At 40.8% G+C, this 27603-nt stretch overlaps 1 protein-coding gene across 2 annotated transcripts in view; it reads right to left on the reverse strand.

Annotated features, from left to right (window-relative positions):
* hdac4 (histone deacetylase 4) overlaps nt 1-22065 on the reverse strand; it is a 150505-nt gene extending 128440 nt beyond the window's left edge. The window contains exons 1-2 of one of the 2 annotated variants that reach the window (XM_050049746.1): nt 21947-22065; nt 5430-5689 (exon numbers count right to left, since the gene is read on the reverse strand). In XM_050049746.1, coding sequence (XP_049905703.1) covers nt 5430-5451 — 22 coding nt within the window. In that variant the 5' untranslated portion in view covers nt 5452-5689; nt 21947-22065. Of the gene's footprint in view, nt 1-5429; nt 5690-21339; nt 21472-21946 lie in introns of those variants that run through there. The other variant, XM_050049745.1, reaches the window with a different exon arrangement.
* Nucleotides 22066-27603: the final 5538 nt, after the last annotated feature.

Consider the following 27603-nt stretch of genomic DNA (forward strand, 5'->3'; position numbering starts at 1 on the left):
AAAGGAAAACCTGATCCGAAACGATAAAATCCAAAACATTTACTTCATATGTGGAAAAAGTGTCAACGGAAAAGATTAAAAATCCCCCCCCCCAAAAACAAAAATCCAAAAGTCTTTGAACTCAAGTCCCAAATCAAGATAGAGAAGTCCTAAACTTTAAGGCTGGAGTCACAAGAAAGTCATAATGCGCTCTTGACCAAACGTAATGCCATTTTAACAGGTCACCAGGAACACAGCTCAGCCTTGCAGCATTTTTTTCCCAGTGGCCACTTGCGGTATTGCAGTGAAAAGAAATCCCTTGCTGCCCAATCCCTGCAGAAGTAAACCCAGAAGCTAGAAACTTTTCTTGGCTGTGTGCCAGACGAGCAACTCTATTGGAATGCATAGGTGCCATCTTGGCATCCAGTATCTAGGTATTATTAACAGCAGAGTAAAATCATTAGCTAAGCATTAGCTCGTTATTTATGTTAATATTGGCCTTAACTAACCATTTTTTGTTCATTCATCCATTCGTTTTCCATAACCGCTTATCCTGTAAGGGGTTGCAGGGGGCCTGGAGCCTATCCCGGCTGACATCAGGCAAAAGGCGGGGTACACCCTGGACAGGGTGACATACTATCGCAGGGCTAAACCATTCTTTGTGCAACTTCAAATGTCAAATAAAGTTGGAAGTTCTCTGTGTGCAATTTTCATCCTGTTTTACATAAAGCAATTTGTTTTTGTTTACCAAGACATCATTTTTGTACAAGAACAAAAATGTCTTTGGCATTTTTTCAAATGGCACTCACTAACTTCATGTTAGTTCTTCTCTACTACAACTTGATTTGATGCTGTCAGACTGATTCAAACAAATGGATTTGGGAAATTAACAGTCGATCTGCTGAGAATGAGCAGCATTAATGTTAGCTGATTTAGGAAATGAAAATAAAAATGAATTGATTCATGGCGCACACCTTTTAAATAACATACTTTTTAATCTTGGGCGATGGTGTCAAGTATTTTCAAGTCAAAAGGCTCAAGTCTTAGAAAAATCAAGAGTCACTGGTGTTGAAGTCCAGTTCCAAGTCTTTTTTTTTATTTGTCAAGTCAAGCATAAAGTCATCAAATTTGTGACTCAAGCCTGACTGAGGTCCAAGCCATGTGACACAAGTCCACACCTCTGATTTTTAGTTCAGCACAACATCCTCAAAGCACTAATAGATACTAGAGGAAGACATGGATGCAAAATTGACAAAGAAAAACAAAATAGTGACTGTCACAGCTGTAAAAGAAGGAACTTTAATCCTACTTAATGACGTTGCGGCGCTCCATCGATCACAATGGAGACAAAAATAACAACAGTCTTATCTGGCATTAGCTGTTTACACTCCACCATCTTTTGTAAAGCACTTATTGTGCTGTCAGCCCTCTCAATCATTCCTCCCCTCCTCTCCGATACTGAATAATCTCTGGGATAAAATCTACACATGGCAGTGCTCGTCCCAAAAAACTTGACATGAATAATTCACAACCATCTGCCATGGCTCAGCGGTCTGAATAAGACTCTGAAAAGTGAGGAGGTGTGATTCTTGTGTTTATTTTAAAAACCAACTCCTCGCAGCGGCCCCCACCCTGTACCTCAACACTGCGCTGCTGCAGCGAAAGACAACTGCTCTCCTGCTCCCCACATACCGACCTGCTAATCTAAAAACCTGCACGTTAAGGTAATGTGTTTCCTTTCGTCCACACCCTTACTGGGCTCTGCTCTTTTAGTTTTGTTGCATGCATGATGGAGAAGGGTGTGAATTAATCTTAGGATAGAGAGATGGATGAAAACACACATGCAGAATGTATTCACAAGATGGAACAATAATAGCAGAATTACCCCCCTCAAAAAAAGTCCAAAGGGACATTCAGCTATCTATGACTAAATGTAGATTTAGGGGACAGCGTGTATTCTGGGTCTCACTCTGTAAACACACACAAGCAGGCAAGGAAAAAAAAAACATGGCAGATTCTCTACAGGCTACCAGCTTATAGCACAACTATCAGCCAGCATCTATATCATCATGAGTAAGACGGGATGAAGAAGCTGGGATCACTCCAAGGAGTAAAATACCAACTAAGACTAAACAATACCAACACTACTAAACCCAGCATGAGCTTTCTTTCTGGCCAGACTGTACAGGCCTCAGAGGGGTTTAACAAGCTATGCAAGGCCTCCAGCAGCAGACGGCCCCTCTCTTCTGTTTGTGTTCCAGGCAGGGGAGTCGCTCTGCATGACGATTTATTGACGCAAGATCCCCCCTCAGCCAGGACCTGCCACCGATTACTGCCGCTGGAGAGCGGAGGGGAGGGTCCTGTAGGGATGAGAGAGTTTGTCTGTGTGTGTGTTCTAGCTCTGGCTCCAAGGCCATAAACCCAGTTCCAAAATGCCAAGTAGCATGTCAACATGCCAGCCTTTGCCACCCAAGTTTAAGTCAGACAAAAGGCCCTTCAGTGCTCTAAAACGGTGGGTTTGAGAATGGGAAATGATGATCTGTCATATGTGGAAAAGGGCTTAGCAATACTGCGCAGACAGGAGGGCGACAAGGGGAAAATGAACTGCTAACAGGAGGTGAAATTGAGGAGTGAAAGCTTCATTCTTAATTTCGGAGCTCCTCGAGGTGGAGAAAAGTCTGGCAGTCGGAATGTTTTGGCTTAGTACAACATTTCAACAGAACTATCCCTCACCTATTTTTGGTTGTGTATGGAAAATTTGGCTTCTCTATTAATCATAGGAAATCCCCTTTCCAAAAGTGGGATTATGTTTATCCATCAACTGACGTATTGTGAATGAGAAAAAGAAGGCTCCTTTCCTTACTGAGTCAAACTGAGAAGAAAAATGTGTCATGATTTCACTAATAACATTGGATTCAGGTTGGGACCATTTTTAAGTGGATTCTTGGCCACAGAAGCGAAAGCAAGTTAGATGACGTCTATGAAATAACCAGGAAATTGACAAGCATACCCCATAGCTGACGACAGTGAAATTGTAATCCAACACTCTGAGTTATTTTAGATACTTTCAAAGACTTGAAGGAAAAAAGTTGAGGACTGAGATTTGACAGAGCATGGAAATTATCTGAGAAGGAGAAAATAATGTCCCACTCCAAGGTTCCACTTACATAACATAATGTATTTAAGAAAAAAAGAGGAAGAAGAAGAAGAAAAATCCAGATATCTTTGGCCTGTGTCAGTGTTCGCAGCTATCTGGATGGCCTGACACATCCACTGTGACGCAAACCCTTTTGGCTAGGACAACACCATGTCGCTACTCACAGTTTAAGAGAAAAGACGGTGATGCCAGCAGCCCACATTGTGCCACACAGGACCAATAGCACCACAACAATTAATAAATGGCTGTGACATCATTGCGTTGAATACGACCAGGACAGCCAAAGCATGATGGGTAAGAGAGGACACAATTGGCCTTTTGTCCACTTTGGCCTGCAGTTGAGAAAGAGGAAGAGCCGGATCTGGACCATGGTTGTAATTTAAGAAAAAAAGGGGGGGTTTAGTAGGACACATGGGTAGCTCCCATTGGTCGAGGTCAAGCACACCAGGGAATCCATTTTTGAGCATGCAAAGAGAAATCTATTGAGAAATATAATTCATGACCAGTAAACACACTGTATGAAAGTCATGCATGTGGAGAGCTGCTCAACAGACGCTGCAAGTTTATTGGAATTTTCTATGGACTAATTGTTATGTTAGCAAATGCTCGTACAACTATTATTCAAAAGACAGGGAGTGAATCTGGAGCCACTGTTCATTATGCATTGTTCTTTTCTACCCATGGTCTGAGAAATAAATAAAAATAAATAAATGCCATCTGTGTACATAATTGTTGAAATTGAATTGCTCTCAAAATTAAATAAATGATACGAAACTTTAATTTGTGGACCACTGCCTTTCTTAATATCCATCAACACTGCACAGATCGAATGCCAGCTTGACTCCCACATGACCAGGAGATTCAGGCTTAACAACAGATCTTTATCTGAAAGAATCATTAAGTTACATGTTACCAATAACAGTAACTGTAAGAGGACACACTATGTAACCATGACCCAAACAATAAAACTTTGATTTTAGCAATATGGCCTATCTGGTTGTTAAAGGTTGGTTGTGCATCCTGTATTAACAGCCTACTATGTTCAACTGTGGTTTTGCAACAGAAAAAGACAAAAGAAAGAAAGAAAATGGTTGCTTGCGATGCTGCTGTCACTGAGATTGGTGCGCCACACTCCTCCCATCCCACTCACTCCCTCAGACAGAGAGTTACACAACATGGGTGCAAGTCAAATGAAGGGTGCAAAGTTTGCTTGATACAAAAGAGACAATAATGAAAAGCTACCTTACAAATAAAAATATTAATTCTGTAATGTCTTACATCAAAAATGACATTTAGCTGTAAGTAACAGGTTCACTCCCATTTTACTTCTCAACAAATTTCTCTGCATCAGTTTATTTCCTTGGGTGAGCATGAGTGCAAATCAGTTAGACCCACCACAAAAATATATACTTGGACGAACATGTGCCCTCTCCTAGACACCACTGTGTAATTGCTGTTTAAGCAATGCATCTTGCTGGAGTTAGATGTTCTGCCAACTGTCAACTCAACCATATTCAATCACACCAGAAGAGCCCTTGTAGAAATGCTAAATCAAAACAGCAGGTCTGGTCTGTTAGCCAAGGTGTAATCAAATTATCAACAGCATAATCAAAATGGAGAGAAGTTATGATTCCACATTTTCAACATCTCTGCTCTCGATAAATAAAAACAAATGTCTGAATTGATAACAGCTACAACACAGGTCAATTCCTTCCATTTCTGCCTTCAGATTTAACAACAAACATCACAGTGTTCAAAGGTCAGTTTTCGGAGACATACTGCAGAATAAAAGCCCTAAATTAGCCTATAATAACCCTGCTTAGACATCAAAGAAAAGAATGTCGTCAGACGCAGGGTTCTGGTTACCTCAAAAAAAAAAAAAGACAGAAAAAAACTCAGAATGAAACTGTCCATCATGTGTGCATTACGCCATGTACACCAAAGAGCTCTGTTTTGTAACTCAGTCGTTTTCCGATCATTTTCATTCATATTTCATTTATAAAACATGTAGCACAAGTGAAAAAAAGAATACACAAGTGTTTGAATACACCTGCACACGTTATAGACAGAACACAGGGTAATGTTTAAAAAAAAATCTTCCTAACAAAAGAACACACATATAGGCAACTCTTCTACAAATTCAGTAGACATCATCATAACCATAATCCCTATGGCCAAATTATATTTTTTCATTCCACCAGCAGCAGGCTTTTTCATGTCAAAGCAACTTTACAAAGACAGAAAAGCACAAGAGGTTCCCTTTGAGAAATTCTGTATTTTTTCCACATCTTACCTGATCGACCGTGAGAGCTCATTGTTATGGTTGTTGTTGCCAGGCAGGCTTGACAGGGGAGGAGAGGTGAGGCGGCGAGGGTGTCAGTGCACCTCCGTGGTGGCTGTAGTGACCACCATGTGTTTCCCAGCCGAGCTGGTGGTGCCAGGTGGAGGCGCCGGGCCAAGGAGGGACAGAGAGCAGTTGCTTCTTAAGGCTTCATCACAGACCTCTGCGGTGTGTTGTGACGTGATTCCTTCTGGTCAGACTGTGAAAGGTGGCTGCAAGAAAAAAAAAAAAAAAAAGTGTTTCATGTGCTTGGGGAAGTGCAGATAGAAGTTTATATACCGATTAACACACTTCCAAATGTAAAACAAATGTACAGGACATATTCCAAATCAGGGCCATTACCTGAACCCATGTGTAGTACTTTCACAGTGCAGAGAGGAACAAAGGACTGCAGGTTACCCGCCTCTAAAGGAACTTGTAGTCCCTGGGTTTCACTTATCAGTTTGTCTCTATCTGTGACCCTAAATGCACACGCATAAATCCCTCCTCTACCTAAAGTAGGCTTTTCAATGGCGTTGACAGAGCAGAGATGTCACATTCAACAACAACAACTGAGAAAATTTGAAATCGAACTGAAGTAAAACTTGTTTAAGTCAAGTGTATTTTATTTATAAAGCCCAAAATCACAAATTTGCCACACAGGGCTTTGCAATCTGTAGAGCATCCGACACCCTCTGTGCTCTCTTGACTCTCACTTCACGTTAAGAAAATACTTTAAATTGGAAAAAATGGAACATGAAAGAAACCTCAGTAAAACCAACTGAGGAGGGACTGAGATTTGTTCTTGTTGTTGCCGTTATAAACCAGAAATTAAATTAAAACTCTTTTTTTGAAAAAAATGTACAGCTTTTGTTTGATTCTGGACACCAATTATAAGTACAGTAAATCTGTTGGCACTCTTTACAAATATCAACAATTAAATATCAAATACTATTATATTAACTGTGTTGTTTAAATTAATTTAGTTCATTGCGGACAGGAGAAAAGAAGCAGTGATGTAAAACAGCTCTGGCTTCTTCCAAGTGCGAGGCTTTATTGAATGAATATGTTTCCATTTGGAGCAGCTGGATTTACTAAAATTACAGCATGTTTACATGATCTAAATGTAGTCAGCACTGCGTGTCACTGTCAGTGCTGTCACCACACCCAAAGACAAAGCTTTTCAATGTGGTCTAATGGCTAAATCAAAATGCTAAAAACTAGGGCTGGACCTGGATATGCAACTATTTGGATATTCAGTCATTGGGTAGGTATTTGACTGTCAATTTTGGGATTCAGATGTTTATTTTGTTTTGTTTTTTTAAAGAACAACAATAAAGAAATTACAAATATGCATGAATCCACACCTGGAACAGTTGGTAAGAGCCGCCAGCACAAACATAATGAGAGGGCTAACCATTAGCATTACATGGCTAACATTACCGGCTATCAATGGCCATTTTAACAGAAGACAACTGGACGTAACCACACAGATATCGAGCTGGCCATTCACTGGGATGAAAATGGCTCCCGAGACAGTCCTTCAGCGCTGCGTCTGTGTGACTTTCCAAGAGTTTCAACATCTGTCAGCATCCAACATCTGACATAACTAAATCCGTACTTCCACAGCTTGCATGGTCAGCTGTGGAAATCAGTGTCTTAATAGAAGGCTCTTCCCTGAAAATGAAATGCAAACAGAGGCTTCCTGAAGGCTCAGACTTACATCAGAGCCGATAGCAGAAGAGAAAGAGGAAGAAAACTGCTCATACTGTCTGGTGTGTGTGTGTGTGTGTGTGTGTGTGTGTGTGTGTGTGTGTGTGTGTTGTGCAATCAAAACTGCAAGGAGTATGAAAACACACACATACATGGAAGCCTTTGGCTGTTCAACCCTCACGGGCAGAAGCTAAAACTCACCTCTGTCACATCTAACAGGTGTCAACAGAGCTTAACACAAACAAGTGGTAATGAGAGCTGCAAATAGAGAGCTGAAATACCACAGAGTAAACACAATATAAGTGTGTATGTTCTCCCTCCATCTCTCACTCTCAAATACGCACACACACACACACACAAGCTCTTTGCTGTCACCGTTACTTTAAAGCTGTTGAACTGAATTACTGTCAAATGAATGAGTTCAGTGGAAAGAGGGTGCAAGCACTGCATGGCCAAATAAAACCTCATGGAAACCCGTTCCTGCCAGGTTTCTCCAAGGTCTTATTTCACTTATTGGGCATTATCATAGAAGAAAAGCAGTCCCTTAAGTCAATGATAAATTTAAAGGAGGCCCAGCTCATTCATTGGCGTTAAATGTAAAGAAATAAAAGCATCTCATTGAAGGAATATTCAGATATTTAAAGTTTTTAAATCTACCAAAAAGTTAGCTCACAGTTTCAATGGAAAGACAGGGACATGCACGTGCATACTGTCAGTAGAACACAAACATTAGTGTGCTGCTGACACTGAGCTTTCTCATTTACTTCATAATTTGTATGCAGCACGTCATCCTTCAGGCCAAGGCTAAGATGACCAGAGAGGAGGTTTAACTGTTGTAACTGTATGTAAATATCTCACAGAGGTGCCTGTTTAATAATTGCATGTATGTGGACAATACTTTGATGACCAGGGGAGACACTCAAAGTGGATGATTTGCAGAGGCATGAGGTGTCGACTGAAGGCAGCGGCACCATTCTCTGATCCTGCTGCCTATTTTTGTCAAAGGAGTTGTGTGTCACAGGAATTCAGACTGTGCTTTTACAGCTTGTCATACTATGTTAGCAATGACCTCAGGCATTCATTCATCTCACTTTCTCTGTTTGACACAAACAAACACACTAAAAAAAATTGTGCAAGCAAAAGTGGATTTTCTGACGCCATCAGCCTGCAGCTTGTGGCACTGGCCAGCTATGCAGTTTTTAATGTTCCTTCCATGTGATTTCACTTTTTTGAGGGATCATATTAAAGATGAATCTTTGTACAACACTGCAGGTATTTTCACTGCACTGTAAAACCATAAAATGCACCACCTGCATCTCTTCCTGCGTCTCATTTCCACCGACTGACACTTAAGATTGGATGAGATTTATTGTTCTCGGGCTGCAAAGTTTGAACCTGGAAACGTTTCATGCCGCTTGACAGGAAAACAGCTCTCAGGACCCCTTAATGGACTTCATTTCCCAAGCACTCTGAGCGCTGCCGGGAGTAATCACGATGGCATAAAAATAACATGTGGTTGGGTAGCGAGCAGTAAACAACAATTAAGAGACCCCTTGCGTAGCTCATGAAATGAATCATTGAAAATGCACTTGTGCCATGAAGACAGCTTCAGCCTCTCAGCCTCTAATTGACTATGAATAATTCAACTGGCGAGTGGGATTAGCAGCACCGCCAGTATGCTATTGATTGACATGTTCCTGATTTTTTCTTTGTTGTCGGCAAAAAAAGTTGATTTGTAGAGTCTTAACAGTAAGAGATATTAGCATAGGAAAAACAACTATCTGGGAGAAGGAAAAATATTGCATCTTAGCTGGGGACACAATAAGATGATGTGTACATGCCTGTATGATATGTTTTAACCAGGAGTGTCAAACATATGGCCCACAGGCCAGAACCAGGCCACCATAGGGTCCATTGTGGCCCACTGGATGACTTTGCAGACCTAATATTGATGCACTTATGAAGGCTAGGAGTTGCCAGGTTTCAGGAGCAAGTTAAACAGTGAATAACCTGCTTTATGTAAAATGCTGCTTTAGAGGCTTTCCCACCCTGACCATAATACCGTACTCTGACAGCAAAAACTTATTGCAGCAGTGTTTACCCTATATCCATTTAGCAGTGGCACTCCTCAACTGCTATATAATTAGCACCACTACTATCTAAAAATCTCCCTTTTAGCAATTATCTCTCTATCTCTACTAAAAGCAGCTAGAGTCGGGGATGAGTAAGAGAATTAAATTAAACATCCCCAGATAAGGGTGCTCTGATCATTTGGCCACCAACTGTTATCAGCAGACTTTATAAGTCGTTTGAAGGCCAATCAGAAGAGCCGATCAGATGACACAAAACACAAGACACAATTTCTTTAAATGCAGCTAAAATAGCTTCACTCGTCTGGTGGTTCGGACAAACTGAAGCTCACACTGAACTGCTCATGGTTGACTGCTTATCTGACGTCCAGCTCACCTTCCTGATCTGAGTGCAGACACCCCATCTCTCTCCTAACTGCACACACACCATACTGAATGCTTCTGTAGAGGCTGCAATGAGCCAAAAAGTCTGTCGTTTGTAGTTTTACCCTCCAACAACTCCATCCTCCACTCCATTAATCCACCAGCAAACCACACAGCTCCTAGGCCGTCTATCCCTGGCAGCACACTGACCAATTATGGAGGTAACTGCGGCGTTTCCGGAGCTCGTCTGTAATGCCCAGTTCAGACGAATGATTTGCGACAAGAAAAGGTGCAGCAGTGTGAATTGGCCAGTCTGAGCTCGACTCAAGCCGGCTGATGGTGTCACCTGCGACTCGGCTGGTCAAATCACCAGCAGCTGGTTCAACAACATAAGGCTGGTCACCTGTTTCAACAGCCAATTGGTTTGTAGTGAAGTCCGCTGGTGAAGTCAATATGACCACAGACAGTGTGTTTGCTTCCTGAAGCTTACAGTGTCGGACAGTGGGTCACTGCTGCTGCTCACTGTATGTGTTTATGCCCCCGACACATACACCCATTCTCAGTGACTGATTAATTGGTGCTGTTTATTTACGTTTGTGACGTATTTATTCTGAATACAGTCTATCCGATGCCTGTTTTGTTTATGTTTTTTGCCGTTTCAACACTACTACAAACACAACTGTAGCCAATATCTCACTATCACTATCACTATCCTCATTTATCATTTTATCACAAAATAAGCCCAAAGAGCTCGAAATCAGAACAGAAGTAGCCTTCAGAGAGCTGTTGCAAGGAGATGATACACCGTCTCATCTAGTTGCATTGGTGTGAACCGGCAGGTTTGTAGAATGTTGCAGATCAGCACATTGCAAGAAGTTGTGGGTTTCAACTCGTCTCATTGTGAATCTTTGGTCTGAAATGGGCTTTAGTCAAAAGAGGCATCACTTGATTTTGGTTTTGTTGGTCAAATTCTGCAAAGTCATACTGAGTAATTTTAGCCACTCTTATAAAGGTACTACATTTTTCTACTTTTTTCTTGTAAACATTTACAGGTGTCATTTACTTTTTAAATATCTGTTTTAATACTGTAATTCCAATGTCTGAATATTCTTAAGAATTAAAAGTTAATTGACCTCTGAAAGGGTGTACTTGCATTTTTGGCTATTGTTTTTATTATATCAGTGAAAGATGGGGACCAATTTGGAGGTGTTGTTATTTATAGGTTATTATGCAATGGTGTTACTGGTCCAGCCCACTTGAGATTAAACTGGGCAGTATGTGGCACATGACCTAAAATGAGTTTGACACCCCTGGTCTAAACTGTCGCTGGTTCAGTTGAGGGCATGACTATGTGACCCATCTTACTTTAGAAGAGGGAGGCTTTAAGTCAGTGTGACACAGGTGACATGGTGGTAAAAATGTGTGAGAAGGAGAAGTGTGGCAAGGGGAGTGAGTGAGCACATGTTCAAGAAAAGAAAGTGACACTCTATCTGGCATGAAAGGACCAGCAGTAACACAATGCTCTCTGCTGCTTGCTCATGTTTGCGAGTCAACAAAGCCAGCTACGACCGCAGGACATCACATCAATCAGCTGTTGGCTGAACGGGGACAAGATGAGGAGCACAGGCATCAAGTGGCACAAGGGGGATTGTTTTTCTTGATATGGACAGCCTGAGCACAATTAGAGTATGGTTGTGTAACAGAGTAGTATCCACCTGTAGGCCCCTGATTCTAGTCTCTGGGGAAAAATATCTGCAAACATTTCCCCTAAATGTCTCTCTCCTTCTCTCTGGTGTCGGAGCCAAGACACCAACCATGAACTGTTTTGCTGTGCTGTCTTCTCATGTAAATAAACTTTTATTGGTAAGCTGATTGACAGAATTGAATATTTCATAGTGGAAAGCAAATGAAGTAAGCAATTACCATGGTGATGAGAGGACTGGCACCAGAACCGTGTGACTATGCTTGAGACCTGTCACTTGAGTTGCACAAATGCTAATGAAGTCAAAGACATCCCCTTCAAAATTCTCCCAAATGAAGTCACTTCAAAATACAATGCTAATGCAGGGCTCTGCTGAACGCTTGTTTAAATTGAATGGAAGTAGGGTAGTAACAGTGGATTCTTTTAAAATAACAGATCATTTTATACAGGCTTGTATCCACAATATGAAACCATGTTTTGTTTTTTCCAGCTTTGCAGCACTGTAAAATTCAATTTAATGCCGATAAAGCTCTGAAGAAATACACAACGGAGAATATGCATTTCACACCAATAACATGCCTGAAAATCCCTTTTGTCTGCATCACCTGTTGAGTGCAGTGTTGAGTGCCAGGTCTTGAGATCTAGGCAACACACAGTACAGTACAGTAACACACTGTATTTATTAGTAGCCTGTTATGTACACACCGTGTAGTTCATTGAAAAGACTAAAATGCCATGCTAAATCTCCATCGCTTACTACAGTACGTTCAAGAACAGATGAGGAAACGGAGATGGGAGAGCCCAGAGATGTTACAGGCTGACAAACTCAAAACATTTCGTGCATCAGCGACTTAACTTTTGAAATTAATGCATTTGTTCCTGGAAAGTTATTTGGATGAGCGGATCTTGAGAAAGCTGCAAGCAGCAGTCATAGAGGTACATTTATTTTTCCTAGGGTGGTAAAGGTATGACGCACCTTACCCTGCCTTTGATTGGCTTACCCTGACATTCCTACCCTTATCCTAACCAATCTCATTCCTCTTGCCTAAACCTAAACAACCCATCCAACACAGACAACAGGTAAGAGCCAATCAGAGGGAGAGTGGTGCAAGTCATGCCATTCCCATTGCCATCCTAGAAAAAAAAGTGTGCAAACCGGAGGCCCAGCAATCAGCCCATTCTGAGCAGGTATACGTTTTAAACAAGTACTGCACTAGTCTTATCAAAACAACCCAACACCAATTTGATTTATATTCCCTTGATTGCACACACATAAAGATGATTTATGAAAATATATAAAGATGAAGATATCTGTTTTTGTAAATGAACCCTTCAGGGTCTTGATTTAGCAAGGCTACAGCATTCATGTCATGTGCTTCTTCATGTGGACTGTAGCTATAGCTGGATTGTAGCTAACCTCAGCTTAAAAACTTTCCGTTAATAACATTCAACAGCTTCTTATTGCATATCTTATGTCTGCAGCATTGCTAAATCTCATCTATAAAAGTAAAGTAAGTGGAAAAGGCACAGAAATGAATTAAAAGTCAACTGAGGTTCACTGATGTTTGCTCTTTAGACTGAAGGTATGTTTAAAGTTTTAGGTTGAGGAAAAATGCTGGAGTGTGCCATGTTTCCCCTGCATATGTGTGTGTGTGTGTGTGTGTGTGTGTGTGTGTGTGTGTGTGTGTGTGTGTGTGTGTGTGTGTGAGCATTCCTGCGAAACCTGGAGAGAAATGTGGTGTTGGGGATTAAAATTGTTGGCATCAGAAATGATGGCACAACATGATGAAACACTTGGACCAGCCCTTGTCTGTTGTTATATATAAACGTGAGCTGTGAAATCTTCAAGCGTTCAACCTTCAGACATCTTGTTTATAGTCTTAGTGAACAGACAAATATGAAAATTCTTTTCTGTCTCCTCATTTTTGTCCTTGCTGGTGTTCATTGCTTCTCTAAATTTGAGCAGTCTTGTATTTTGACCTACTGTCAACTACTTTACAGTAATGAAAAGGACGCATTGTGAGTACACACACACACACACACACACACGTCTATTAATGTCAATGAACAACCAAACACCCATGTGTTGTTACCCTGGCAACCAAAGGCCAACTATTCTAAGTCAAATAAAAAGCAGGAAGTAACATCTTTCCGTACAGTGTGCCAAGTACTGACTGAATGACAAAAGCCCACTCAACTTCCCTTTCTTTGTTACTAACACTCTTTCAATGTCACTCTCAGTCTTAAACCCACGTATTTAACTTTCTCTCAGCAACCTCTAGCACTCTTCCATTCCATTCTGATAGGAGTCCTTTTTCTAAATCTTTTTTTTATTTTTTATTTTATTTTTCTTTAAATAAGAGTGAGCTTTCACTGCACTCTGTTTGGCTGAAACAGAGTTTTGTACGACCACAGTGTAAGCCAATGTGTGAAGTTGCTTTCACATGATCAGATTTGGAGTAAATCCATTTTTTCCTGAGGGAGGACTGACGCCCGACCCAAAAGGAACACTACATTATGAGGTGAAGTTGACTTTTGACCTTCTTCATATAAAATGTCATCACTTCATCGTTTTATTCTATTAGACATTGGTGTGACATTTGTCATAATTAGCTTATGAATTACGGAGTTATGGCCAAAAACATAATTTGTGAGGTCACAGTGACCTTGACCTTTGACCTTCAACCACAAAATTCTAATCAGTTTATTTCTGGGTCCAATTGAACGTTTGTGCCAAATTTAAGGAAACTCCCTTAAGGCCTTCTTGAGATATTGTGTTCAAGAGAATGAGACAGATGCAAGGTCATATTTTGTGAGGTTACAATGACCTTGACCTTTGACCTCTGGCCATCAAAAATCTAATCAGTTCATTCTTGACTCCAAGAGGACATTTGTGCCAAATTCAAAGAAATTCCCCCAAGGCGTTCCTGAGATATCACATTCACAGAAATGGGACAGCCAGACTGCCAGCCCAAAAACATACCACCTTTGGCCACGGCTATCGCCGACATGGACACATAAAACAAACAAACAAAAAAAAAAATTAAAAACGAATAGAAGAATAGAATGTTAAGGAATCAGTAAAATAATCTACTGCTTTTGAAATCATTATGTAGCAATATAGAGGATACTTTAGAATAGTGAGTCCATCCTGACGATAACACACAATAGCAGACTTGAGGCAAAAGCACAGAGTCTTACAGTCTTATAGAGCAGCTTTAGGAAACGTCTGCAGTCTGTATTTGATATAGGATCAGCTGATTCTATTAATATCAACTGTGATCGCAATCTGCTCTCAAAAGCCTGATTGGGAAATCACTCACTGAAAGCCACCTTTCCTATCTTTATGTAACCAGTTGCCTGCTGGGAAATGTATTCAATTTCTAAACAATCAAAATTAATTGAGTCTTAACAACCCAAGTATATTGGTTTTACAAAACTGATTTGCAATTTCCAAAGTGCACACCCAACATACACTGCCAAAAAGAAAAAGTTCAAATTAGTTGTCAATCTGTGCAAGCCCAAAATATTGAAAACTGTCAACATGTGGGTAATTTCAAATGTTATGAAAATATAACATGCCAGGGGATCATTGCAGCCCCTGATGAGATGGGTGAGATGACTCTGTAAGTAGAGGGTAGCATGGTGGGACAGTTTGCACAGTCCTGCTGGTTGAGTGTGCCTGTGCACCACAGGATCCTGTCACCAAGCTCCTACCCAACACTACAGTGCCATTAATAGACTCAATTAGTAACCATTAGCGTGACATCCACAACATGTCCACAAACAAGGATGCCTTTCCCAACTGCCAACCCTTTCAACACTTGCTAACTGAGTTTGGGGAGCTAGGATGGGTTCAAAGTCAGGACAAGGTCCCGGCAGAGCACAAAGGAGCTAAAACGGGTTTATTATTGGAGTTGTGAGGCACAACAGGGTATGAGGAGCTGAATCTGGGAGAATGATTCGCAGCCATTAGCTTATTGGTTGACCACAAGGATTCATCAAGCCTCAAATTACATCAGTTGAGGCTGAGAGCTTCTGTATAGCTGCCCATTAAAAGCTCTGTGTCCCTTTTACTGCTTTGAATCTTCCTCTTGTCTACTTTTACTGCTTCTCTGGTCCTGTGGCCAATATCCAACTTCCTTTCTTTTTATTAAGTTGCGCAAAAGTTAGCCAAATGACAAAAGGTGAATTAACTGTGTAATGATCAATTTCATTGAACTTGGTGTTTTGTTTACCTCATCCAAAAACGAAAACAATTAAAACTCAAATTGGAAATGGCCCATGTCAACATATTTGGTTGGTTTAGATGAGTGGCAGTAAAAAGACTGTTTGCTAAAAGGCTTTGGTGAAACAACAGATTCTCTCAAGTTTTATTCAAACTGTATCTCAAACATTGCATGTAATGGAGAGATAGACTAACAAATGAACAGGGACTGAGAACAAAGATACAATAATATGCTGAATAGCAGTTGGGCTGAAGGGAAGACCCTGCCAAGCAGTTTACAAATTCCTGCTGGCTAAATTTGTCGGTGCATTACAGGGTCCTGTCACCTTATTTGTCCCCGAGCACAACAGTGGCATTAATAGACCCCATTAGTATCTGTTAGCGTGACAACATCTACAAAATGTCCACAAACAAGCAAGCTTTTCCACTGCCAGCTTGTGCTAAATGATGGGAGGAAGTTGGAAAGTCAGGTCTGAGCTCTGACAAAGCACAATGGAACTGAGCTAAATGAGCTTATTAATGAGATTACAAAAGGGATACTTAGGGGCAAGTAAAGAACAAGAATTAAGAGCTCCAAAACTTTGGTGTGATGTGAAAGTTGTCTGATGGGCTGGATTAGATTCAGAAAGCATCTCTGTATGGAATCAAAGAAAAAAGAATTAAAGCATGAAAGCCAACCTTTATTTGGACTTTTTTGCGACTTCAAATCAGGAGAGTGCTCAGAAGTGGGAGTGACGCCATCATAGCGCTCAAGAGTTTCCAAGCTGCTATTTTTCATGACGCAACACCTGCACCCTCAGGTAAACAATGGTCAACTTTTGGCACACATTAACATGCATCGCGTCATGCGACAAGGAACAAACAATCACAGCCTGCAGATATCTTTCCTTTCTTCTGTAAATATCAGTCTAAGTTAAATATGATGGAGAGGTTTGGTGCAGGACAGACAAGATTTTGGACCTGATAACTGCCGACTTCTGCTAGCTGGCTAGGTCAAGATTTGCAATTGAATACATCAGTTAACACCAAGGAAAAGATGGAGAAGACGGGCACCAGCCAAACTAGCATCCTGCTAGCCATTGTGCAGTTATCGGCTAACAAACTGGACAACCACTGTGCCCACATCAGTTTCCAACAGATAACTGTAATATCTATCCTTTGTTTCACTGAGACTTGGCCAAATCCTGGAATACCGGACAGCGTCTTACAACTATGTGACTCTTTTTCTATACACCAATCTGACAGAGCAGGGGACTCTGGCAAGAGAGAGGGACAAGGCGTTTGCTTTATGTGTAATAAGGACTGGTGTGACAGTGAGAATGTAAGGTGCTGTCCATTCAGATGTGGGTGCAAAGCGGTGCTGCCTGTGCTCAGGAGGAGCGCACATGCGGCCATCTGGCTGAGGTCAAGATATGTAAACAAACTACGATGCATGCCCCCAGTGACGTGTGAGATGGAGCCAATCAAGAGTCCGAAACATGTTCCAGGACATCGCCGTTGATGTCACCAGTGACATCACTGACTTCACTAAGGCTGTGGTGGATTTAATGTGCAGAACAACAGACGTAGCTGTAAGCCAGACTAAAGTTAAATCATTCCACAAACAGAAACCATGGATTACCAGAGCCATCTGGAAACATGGACAGTTATAAAGCAGCAGCCAACAATGTAAGAAGAGGCAAAAAAGGACTGAATCACAGTGCACAGGTTGAAGCTGACAGGACCATATTTCACTGGAGTTGTACCTTGTATGATTTGATGTGACAAATAAACAATTGATTTATTCATGGAGCTCTGACCTCAGGATTTCTGGTAAGCAGGCTATGATAAGGTGCAGATTATGGTCACTTAGCAACATCAGGCACAACCTGCCTCGCACCTAAATTATTGTGCTTTTCATAAAGGCCACCGGGAAATTGAAGCTTCCTTTATTGCTGACATTAGTTCAGATCCATCTACTGTATGTCTAACACTCTCAAGTTGGAGACTTGAATGGTGGCTTTAGAACTTTCCCTCAATGAAGAAAAATAGCAGCGACACTCAGTTTGAATTCAGTCTGTTGTAAGTGATTCCAGTGTTGTGGTATAAGGCGCAATCCATGAAACCGCAACATCAGCAGTTCAATTATAGCTGGGACCTTTCTTTCTGACACATTTCCTGTCAGTCTTCACTGACAATAGTCCAATACTTAAGCCTCATTTCTATGAGTAGAAGTGCGATACATTTCTGGCTAAAAATGCCAGTGTCAAAATCTGTCCGAGCCTATATAATCCAAAGTTACTGATGATAATGAAAAGTTATGGATTTTAGCTTTAATACCAGCTTTAATTGTTCAATAAATCTCTGTAACAAGCAAAGTTGGAGGATGGGGAAGTAAAAGTAAAACAGAGTGTGACAGAAGAGAATTTCATTTGCGGGGGCTTAATGAAGCACTGAGATGTGATGGCACTGATACAGCTGTGTGTGACACACACTTAAATTGTGCAAAGCAGTGAAGGGAAACTATTTTCTACACCAGTTAGACTCCTTAGACTAAAATGAATCTGATTATTTCATATATTCCCCCAATCATTTTATACCTGGCTATGTGAAACTGGCACATTTAAACTCTGAAAGGATCTGTCCACTCTCTTCAATTATGAGTGTGCATCAAAATCCCACAAGATATAATTAGTACACACTTTAGTTCCACAAATGTGCACATACAGGCAAACCTAAAATGAGAGGATGTTACTTCAATTTCCTGCAGGTGTTTAAGTCACAAAGAGGTTTCCTTGGAAGAAGAAACTCACTGAAATGCATTAACACTGATTAAAAATCTCTCTCGATACCTGAATCCATTTGGTTGTTTAACAGTGTAATTTTCACACAAATAAGGTGTGTATAGTTTGTGTTAGCAAGATTTCTCCAGCTGTTTCAAATATGAAATGTTAATGTCAGGTGTTATAGCCTGTTCCTCAAAATCAAAGTGGAAGAGTTTCTTTCAGGATGCAATTTCGCACAAATATTCAACAGCCACACAAAGAGAAATCTGTCATTAGAGGCAGAGGTTATCATCTCTCCACCATCAGTAGTCTATAACAACCACAACACGTACATGTTACACATTCCACAGATAGTGTGAGCACTAGTCAGGAAACAGAAAAGTGGTTTACGACATATTAATAACAAAACTACTCCTGGAATGAATATCACATGCACCGCAGAGTCCTATAAACACTTCCTCTTTGGGTAGGACACAGCAGGACTCTGATCACCACTGAGAAAAAGTTCCAGTCACACCAGTTATTCAAGATATTATAATATTTCTTCTAGCTGTTGCATTACCATCTTTCTTTCAAATCACTAAATGTGACCAGATTCCAAAAGGGATTCAGGACTTTTTGAAGCAATAGATAGTCAGACAGGCCTACCCAAAGAGACCCTGATACATTTCTCCTTGCATGAATAACCAGACTGAATCCCTCCCTTCTCGCTCACTGTAACTCAGTATAACATCAGCAGTTACATGGCTAAAATATAGTCATTTACACAAACTGCCAATTGTGCAAAGAGATGCTCAGCTAAAAAGAAAAAAATATATTAATGTCGACAAAGAAAATCCTGTTATCGCTCTTATCCAAGCAGGGCTCTGCTCGCAGCAGAGTCATCCTTTAAGAGGAGCACTCTGAGCCAATTTTTTGAGAGGGCCGCAGTGACCTTGTTCCTGTGGGGCCTGGAGTTTACGAGCGTGCACCAGCAGTTCTCCAGAGCTTGTAATGCTGAGGGAATAGTTTCCACAAGTGAAGGCTTAAAGGAGTCTTAGCAGTGCAGAGGCACAACCCTGCTGCTAGACGGTGAAGTTAGCCACCAATTCGTAGCAGTTAAGGGGAAATTTATACATTTTAAATCACAATATTGATCAACCAAATGTCACTTTTTTGCACCACTTATTGTTGTGAAAGGGTGTTAAATTGAAGCCTTAACATAAAACCCTTAACATAATTTATTAAAGCTGCATTCACTGTCTTTTCTTCATCCAGAAAGGTGTCTGCCTTTAAAAAACTACTTTTACACAGGTCAAACATGGACTTAATTAACAGGCTCCAGTAACCATAGAAACACAGATTTAGATTAGAAAAACCTTTATTCTGTTTGTGAAAACACAAAAAGGTGTCACCCATCTAGTCCACAGCAGGCCTAGATCAAAATCACTTTACTCTGTCTAGTCACATCTTATAGAATATAGTAAAGGTTTTATTAATCTGACACTGTATTTTAAAGAGTTACTGCAATCTCTTTGTTAATGAGCTCCAGGTTTGATAAGTGTAAATTTAGGTTTTGTTGTTAAGATGAAGAAAGCAAAGTGAAATCGCCATTTTGGGGACTTTATTAATAAAGACAGGCCTAAAGGTTTCACAAATTTGAAAGCAGGTTTAACTGAGATATATAACACTCTTTTGCAGAAAAAGGGAAAAAACAGAGAATCTGTGGCTTAATATTGTCATGTAAGTTTCCCTTAACTTTGCCCACTCAACCACCCCCCAATATAGTGACAAAAACATTCATAAAAACTTAAATTAAAAATATCAAGGTTCATTATTCCACTTGCTCTAGGACTGTCCAGCTGTTAAAACACTCTTGCTAGAAATTAGAAGCCTATGTCGGAGTTTTGCAATGTTAGTTTCCCAGTGTATCCCAAAGCATGCTTGCTGACAATAATCTTGAAGACACTATCGACCGCCTATGGACACTGGGTTGCTTATCTATTAAAACACTAACTCTTTTTTAAACCTGAATGAGCGTAACACAGTCTGTTTCTCTAGGGATTAATGGCTAGAGGAATACCTGGATTTGCTGAACATGGAATGGACAGGCTTAAGTTGAGACGACTTGTATGCAATGGATGTTTGAGATTTACTGTATGTTGCATAGCGTTCTGAGTGTCATCCCACCCCAGTTATTTGTTTTGTCATGCAGTGTTTTTTGTCTCTCTGATTCTTCTCTGATTTCACCAAGAGAAAAGGAATGATAAACTGTTAAAATTAAGAAAATATACATTTGCTTTGCTATGACAGGAAACCACACACCACCATCTGAAAGAGCCATTAGCATGTAACCATGATCATAAATAAACTTAATTAGATTGCCATTATTACAAGCGGTTCTAAAATTATGGTGTATTGCAGTTCTCTGTGTGGTTTGTCCACGTGGTATTGCCATACCCTAACAAAAGGCATGCTGGACTGCTTGGGTAGGTACAACTAATGTCAAACACTGCGCGTTACTGTATCCTTTTTCATCACTTTAAAGTGTATTAAAAAGTGGAGAAATAGGTTGAGAAAGTGCAAAAAAATTGCCTTAATTTCTATTCATAAATAAAATATGACTGAAGGTTTCACACATTTAAAAGTAGGTTTTACACAATTTTAAGGCTTTAGCTGGGACGTCCAACACTCTTTTACAACAATAAACAAAAACAAAAAAAACTGAAAATCAGGGGCTTAATTAAGTCATTTAAATGTGCCTTAACCTTCCCCTTAACTCCCTAATCGGAAGCTACGAACTGCAAACCAACTTCAGCGTCGTCCTGCTGCTGCTCTCTTGTGTTTACACTTCATGAAGACACAAGTTTACACCCAAAGCTGTGGCAGCGGCGGTCCAACCTCAGCACAAACCTCCATCACACACACACTGCTTTCTCCTCACACACACAAAAAGCAGTGGCTGTGTTATTCAGAGAAATGTGTGTAAAGGACAGTTCGGTGATAACATTTTACCTACAAGTCCTGTTAACGCGTGACTTACCTTACTGGTAAACAAACAGCTGTAATTAGGCGACTAAATTCCCCGCTACATCTGGGAACTCTCTACACTAACCTCACACTTGGAGGAGAAACAGTTCACAATGTATGGCGCGGTGCTGCAAGATAACTCAAAAAAAAGGAAAGTGGGAAGTTTGAAAAATATAGTTGAAGTCCAGAGAAGTCACTTTGCGGACACTGGTGTTGTTTCAGACGACTTTGAAACAGCGTAACTACCTTAACGGTGGGATTAAAAGTCCTGCTTAACCAGGGCAGCCGAGGAGACGGAGGAACATTGTTGCACAACACGTATAGTCGACAGTTTTTAAGTCCACTCCGAATTGTAATACTGAACAACAATGCCTGTATTGCGCAACACTTTCACTTTCTTTCTGCTGACTATTAAACACGACAAAAACATTAAAAGTCAAGTCTGTTAGAGTAACAGCAACTCAGGGGGACTGCGAGAAGGAAAAGCGCAGAGACCTAAAACAAGATAAACGTACTTTTGTTGTCACGGAACTTTCTGCACGTTAAAGCCAAAGAGAGGACTGTGTCATAGTTTATTAGTTTATGGGTTTTTTTTTAACAAAACAGAAAAGAAACAGTACCTGAATTGAGCACCCTTGCGCGCAAATGGCAGGTTTAGTCTCAGGCTCCGGGAGCATCCACAGAGCAGGGTTTTAGGACCCGTCGGTACTGTAGAAATCATTGAGCCAGCAGCTCCGCCATGCTGAATTAATCACGTGTCTGACAACCTCCTGTATTTCCGTAGGGGGCGGGGCCTGCGGGACAGGGTGACTGACAGCTGAGGGGAAAGTGATGTCACTGTGACTGAATACATGAATGAAGTCTGACATTCTGCTCTACATGATGTTGCAGCAGATAATATGTCACACAGGTGTACAGGGAAGACCAGAGTTGGCTGTCTACAGGGGTTTGTTGGTACACAGCTATTTTTTGATATTCTGAAGGTCATAGAAAATGTTTGCTTTCTTGACCTGCACTCATCAGCTATGTTAAAACATATGAAAGTCTCTAAGATTTTTGGGAAGTTTAACATTTAAGTTTTATATTATTGAAATAAAAACAGTACACTATTGAGGAAATGTGGGCTATTATAAAATGGAGTGCAAGACAGACATTAGGAAAGTGTTATAACTAAACAGACAAAGAAATCAGCTATAATTTGATTTAAGATTTGAAAGTCTGTAATGAGTAGTTGTAGGTGGCTAATATAGTTTCATCATAAAGATGGGTCAGATGTGAGCTTGACACTGATTTTAGGGTTGGTGCACATGTGCAAACCAATTGTAAAATTAAGAGTTGTAACTAACTGTATTTTGAGACATTAAAACATTTTTTTTAAAGTTTAGAAACAATGTTTATATGCTAATTGTGATAATTTTGAATTAGACAAACATGGTGGTCTGACCTATCTGACATTTCTGCTGTGCTTATTTTATGTACTGTGATGCTTTGTTGATAACCCAAATCTATCAGCACAGAAGCGAAATGATGTACTGCTGTGGATGGGGCCACAGCAAAATGTAATTTAGCAACCTAAAAAAATTAATATCTGTGTATGTGTATGATAAATTTTAATATTTGCTCCACTTTACCTTACACATCATGGCAGCAGCGACCAGAAATTCTGCTTATGTTACCTAAAGTAACTGTTTTCGTCAGTGGAGTCTGGTGGCTTTGATATAACAACTTCAGTTACATGTCGGAAAAGACTGTCTGACAACAAGGTAAAGTGGAAAAATATCCTAAATATAGCTTCCACTTTAATTGATGTTGATTTTGTTGGTGGGCTTTTTTAAGGTGGCTACACACAAACTAATTGAGGCAACATCTGCTCAGCCCCATTTGATTTTAATGTACATGACGCAAGGTTGTTCTACACGGAAGTTATTGTAAATAAAAATTGTGATTTGATCTATACACTGTGGTTCTTGTTTGAATCAAATGTTAAAATTGTTTCCATTGGTTGGTCCATATTTTTGTCACCATAGCATTTTAACATTGTGCCGACCACAAATGCACAGCATCACCTAATTTTAGGATTAATTTGTGTACAATCAAACATATTTATTAATAGCTCAGACTCTTAGCTTTCATTTGCTGTTGGTTAGAATATTCTTACATAATTAGGCCCGTTTCCACTGAAGAAGTTCCTGGTACTATTTGGGGGCAGGAACTGCTACAGGAACGTCCTCTCGCTCAGCCCTCTCAACCACCGTGTCTCCACTGAGAGAGCGGAGTAGGAGGAAGATTTCTGTAAAGTTACCGGGCTCTGGATGTGACATAATCGTTGCGCGACCATTTTGACCGGGGCAACGTAGGGGTGTAGGGACGCCGTTAGCTGTTAGCCCTTAGCGGTGTCTGTAATACTCAGTAACTCAATAAATGGTCCGTGAAAAAAAAACATTTTCCAGCGGATGTCTTCGTTACAACATGATTGAGCTAACTGGAGTAGTTTCATGTCGTATCCGACAACGGGAGGCTTTTAACAGATGACGTCCCGATGTTAGCTTTGTTGCTGCTGTTAGCTGTCCCTGTCAGCTGCAGCCACTGATGCTTTCTAGACATTGTGATTTCCCAAAACTGAATAAATACCACACATAGCAACACAAAACTGCTTTGCTAGCTCAATCATGTTGTAACTAAGATATCCGCTGGAAAAAATATTTTTTTCACGGACCATTTATTGAGTTATTGAAGCTATGAACGAGCTAACCCTCGTCTGCTGAGTTTTAAAAATGCTGGCTATTTTGTCGCTTTTTGTTGACGTCACATCCCACCTTGAGTATATCCAATCAGCACCAAGTAATCCCCAAGCCCCAGCCAGGTGTTTCTCGGGGCCGTTCTGAGTACCTACTCCGAGGCAGGGACTTGTTTAGCCCCTGTAAAAGTTCCGGAACTCTGTCCTTCGGGGGTGGTCCCTGCGGTGGAGACACGCACCAACAGCCCCGGCCCCATAAAATTACCCCGAAGTTCCTGCGGTGGAAACGGGCCTATTATGCCAGAGAAGTACAGCAGAGAGAGAAAAATGTGCCAACCAACCCAGTCTCCCCTATCACTACTGTTTGTGTTTTCTTCCTCCAAACCATCGTTAAGTCACATTGAGCCTTAAAAATGTTTCCTCAGTGTGGTTTTGTTGTTCATGGTTTATGTGATGTTGCTTAACACCATTATGTGTTCTTGTTTAATGAGACTGTGGCACTCAACAGTGGGTCACCCATTATATCACTATAATATTCATTTGATATCTCTGTGTGTTGCTTACCTGTTCTGTCCTATTCTTTATTATTACAATATGCTAAATTCTTTTTTTTTTTTTTTCCAAAGATATTTTTTGGGGGCATTTTGGCCTTTAATTGATAGGACAGACAAGTGTGAAAGGGGGAGATAGAGAGAGAGAGAGAGAGAGAGAGAGAGAGAGAGAGAGAGGGAGTGACATGCAGCAAAGGGCCACAGGCTGGTCAAACCTGGGCTGCTGCGGCAACAGCCTTGTGCATGGGGCACCTGCTCTACCACTAAGCAATATGCTAAATTCTATAGGGACATAATGCATGGTGTCTGTAACTGCATACAATTTCTTTATTTCGCCATATTTTGTGCCCATGGAATGAAACAGTGACATGACTAAATAAGCATCAATCAAGGTTGAAGATTTGATGAATAAGTTAGTTTTTATTCATTCAATCTGCAACAGATACAACTCATGTCATATGAGTCAGACCACAATTACAAGCAGCCAAGTCAGAAAAAAAACTGTAACATCAGCCTCTAATTAAACATGGCTGCGACGCCTCCATCACTGACAGTTACATCTAAATAAAATCTAGAATGAATCCTAAGAGAATCAATTCAGCTAATTAAAGGAAGTTTTACACTATTTGTTTGTGTCTGGTTTCACTTGATAACTAATCACCACAACTATGTAACACAACAAAAGCAACTAAATTACGGATTTAAATAATAAAACCAAAACTCCTTCCACCTCAGACCTGTGAGAAGAGAGTGGTCAAATGCAAAAATACAGAAATCTCTTGTGATAAACAACCCAAACTGATCATGTACTGTAACCTCCACTACTTAAGCTGATTGTAAAATGTTTTCAGTGCCAGTAAATTATTAAACAGGGAAAAACAAATTCCATAAAATCATTGTCCGTTATAACACCTCATATGCAAACTACAAAGACCACTCCTTGTAGGTTATTATTGTCATTTGCTTCCTTGCGTAGCCTGAGTCCACTTCAGCTTCTTCTATTTCACCTGGTGATTTCCAGGCAACCTCTTCAAGAATGACTTTCCACAACTGCAGGGAACATGTGTCAACTTGTCACATTCAGCAGTTGGTTTAATACTCAGGTGGAGAGACATAAAACCAACAGTAGATTTTCCAGTTGAGAATACTGAGACGTGTATTCTTGTTGGCTGATGGTGATTTTGCGTCACTGTTGGTTCAGAAAATAACAATCTGCTTCCTGGAAAAGAGCCTTCCCGTTAAACCTGATGGAATTAAGATAGCTGGAAGATTTAATAATGTATTTCATTAAAAATGTTGATGGCATATGTTTAGACTGGAATGCTCCTGGAAATTAGGATTTATCACCACTACTCACAAACAGCTTAAACTGTCTTGTTTCACTGAAGTGGTGGTTTTGATTACCCTTATTTTTGCTTCCATGAGCAAACATTTCCTCAAACAAAGCACAAAATGCTGAGGCTGTTGGTGTCAGGTTTTCCACACAATGTAAATCAAACAAGCAGGAAAATCTCTTCGAATACTCCATACAAAGAGGGGAAACTTAGGTGTGAACCACATGCCGTACAAATTAGGGACGTAGCTTATGTGATGTCATCTATTAGTTTGTAGACTCCCATTTAGAAACCTTGAGTTTGGAATTTCGGCCATTGCTATCTTGGTGTTTTGGAGCCAGAAGTGACCATATTTGGGTGAGAAGCTGAGCTGTAAACATGTTTATTTCTGCTCTAAAGTTGAGCATCTTAACATGGGGGTCTGTGGGGATTATCTGGCCTCTAGAGCCAGCCTCAAGTGGCAGTTCAAAGAACTGCAGTTTTTGACACTTCCACGTTTACTTCCTTTTTCAGCCCTAGAGGTTTCCACTTGCTTAGAACTTGCTCCAACAAACTGGAGCAGGTCTTTGCTGTGGGCAAGCTCTCCCAACAGTCCCATTACCAGGGCTGGAACCAAGTCATTGTTCTGTAAGTCACAAGTAAGTGTAAAGTCTTTGCACTCAAGTCCCAAATCAAATGTAATGCAATTTTAACAAATTAACAATATATTAAATGTAGAAAAATCATGAATGCCTTTTAAAATTTGATTTTGTTAAAACAAGTTTGTTGAAGGTTGTTGCTACTCTGCAATTTTCAACCCACACACTTTGCATACTAAGGTGACAAAGTTCTTTAAGGTTTATGTCTCTGTAACTTGATTGGATGCTCATTGGATAGTCATTAACATTACTTGTTTCAGGAAACAAAGGGAAATGAATTCATTCGTGATATGCTTTTTCATCTTTGGGATGGGGGAAAGGCACAAGTCATTAAAGATTGTCACACACCTGAGTGTGTGAAATTTGTTCTCCGCATTTGACCCATCCCCTGAGGGAGCGGTGAGCAGCAGCAGTGCCGCGCTCAGGAATCATGTGGTGATCTAACCCCCCAATTCCAAACCTTTGATGCTGAGTGCCAAGTAGGGAGGCAGTGGGTCCCATTTTTATAGTCTTTGGTATGACCCAGCCGGGGAATCGAACCCACGACCTCCCAGTCTCAGGGCGGACACTCTACCACTAGGCCACTAAGTCATTGGTGTTGAAGCCAAAGTCATGTGACTTGAGTCCACACCTCTGCTCATTACACAATAGGTGGCTCAGGTTTATTACGCAATGCTGAATAAGAGTCGCTATTTCCTTGTTTTTGTGTTAAAGGCGCTGTATGTAAGAATGTGGCCAAAACTACTGCCGTGAGTCGTGTCCGCCCCCCCTCCCCTACAGATTTGAGGTTGCTGGACAGCGGCACGCTGGAGACTGATTTGTTTGCCCACGGGTGGCTGCCATGGCAGGGCCGCGTCGCCGCGTCCTTGATCTTCGGTTTTCCAGCAGACCATTTGAGCAAGTCCGGCTTCTCTGCTGCTAACGCTGCTGCCAGGATACAGCTGAGAAGGAGCCGGCTGCTAATGCTATGTACCGGGACACTGCTAACGCTGCTGCCGGGATACAGCTGAGGAGGAG

Source organism: Epinephelus moara, chromosome 7 (assembly GCF_006386435.1).
Source record: "Epinephelus moara isolate mb chromosome 7, YSFRI_EMoa_1.0, whole genome shotgun sequence".
NCBI classification, from domain to species: Eukaryota; Metazoa; Chordata; class Actinopteri; order Perciformes; family Serranidae; genus Epinephelus; species Epinephelus moara.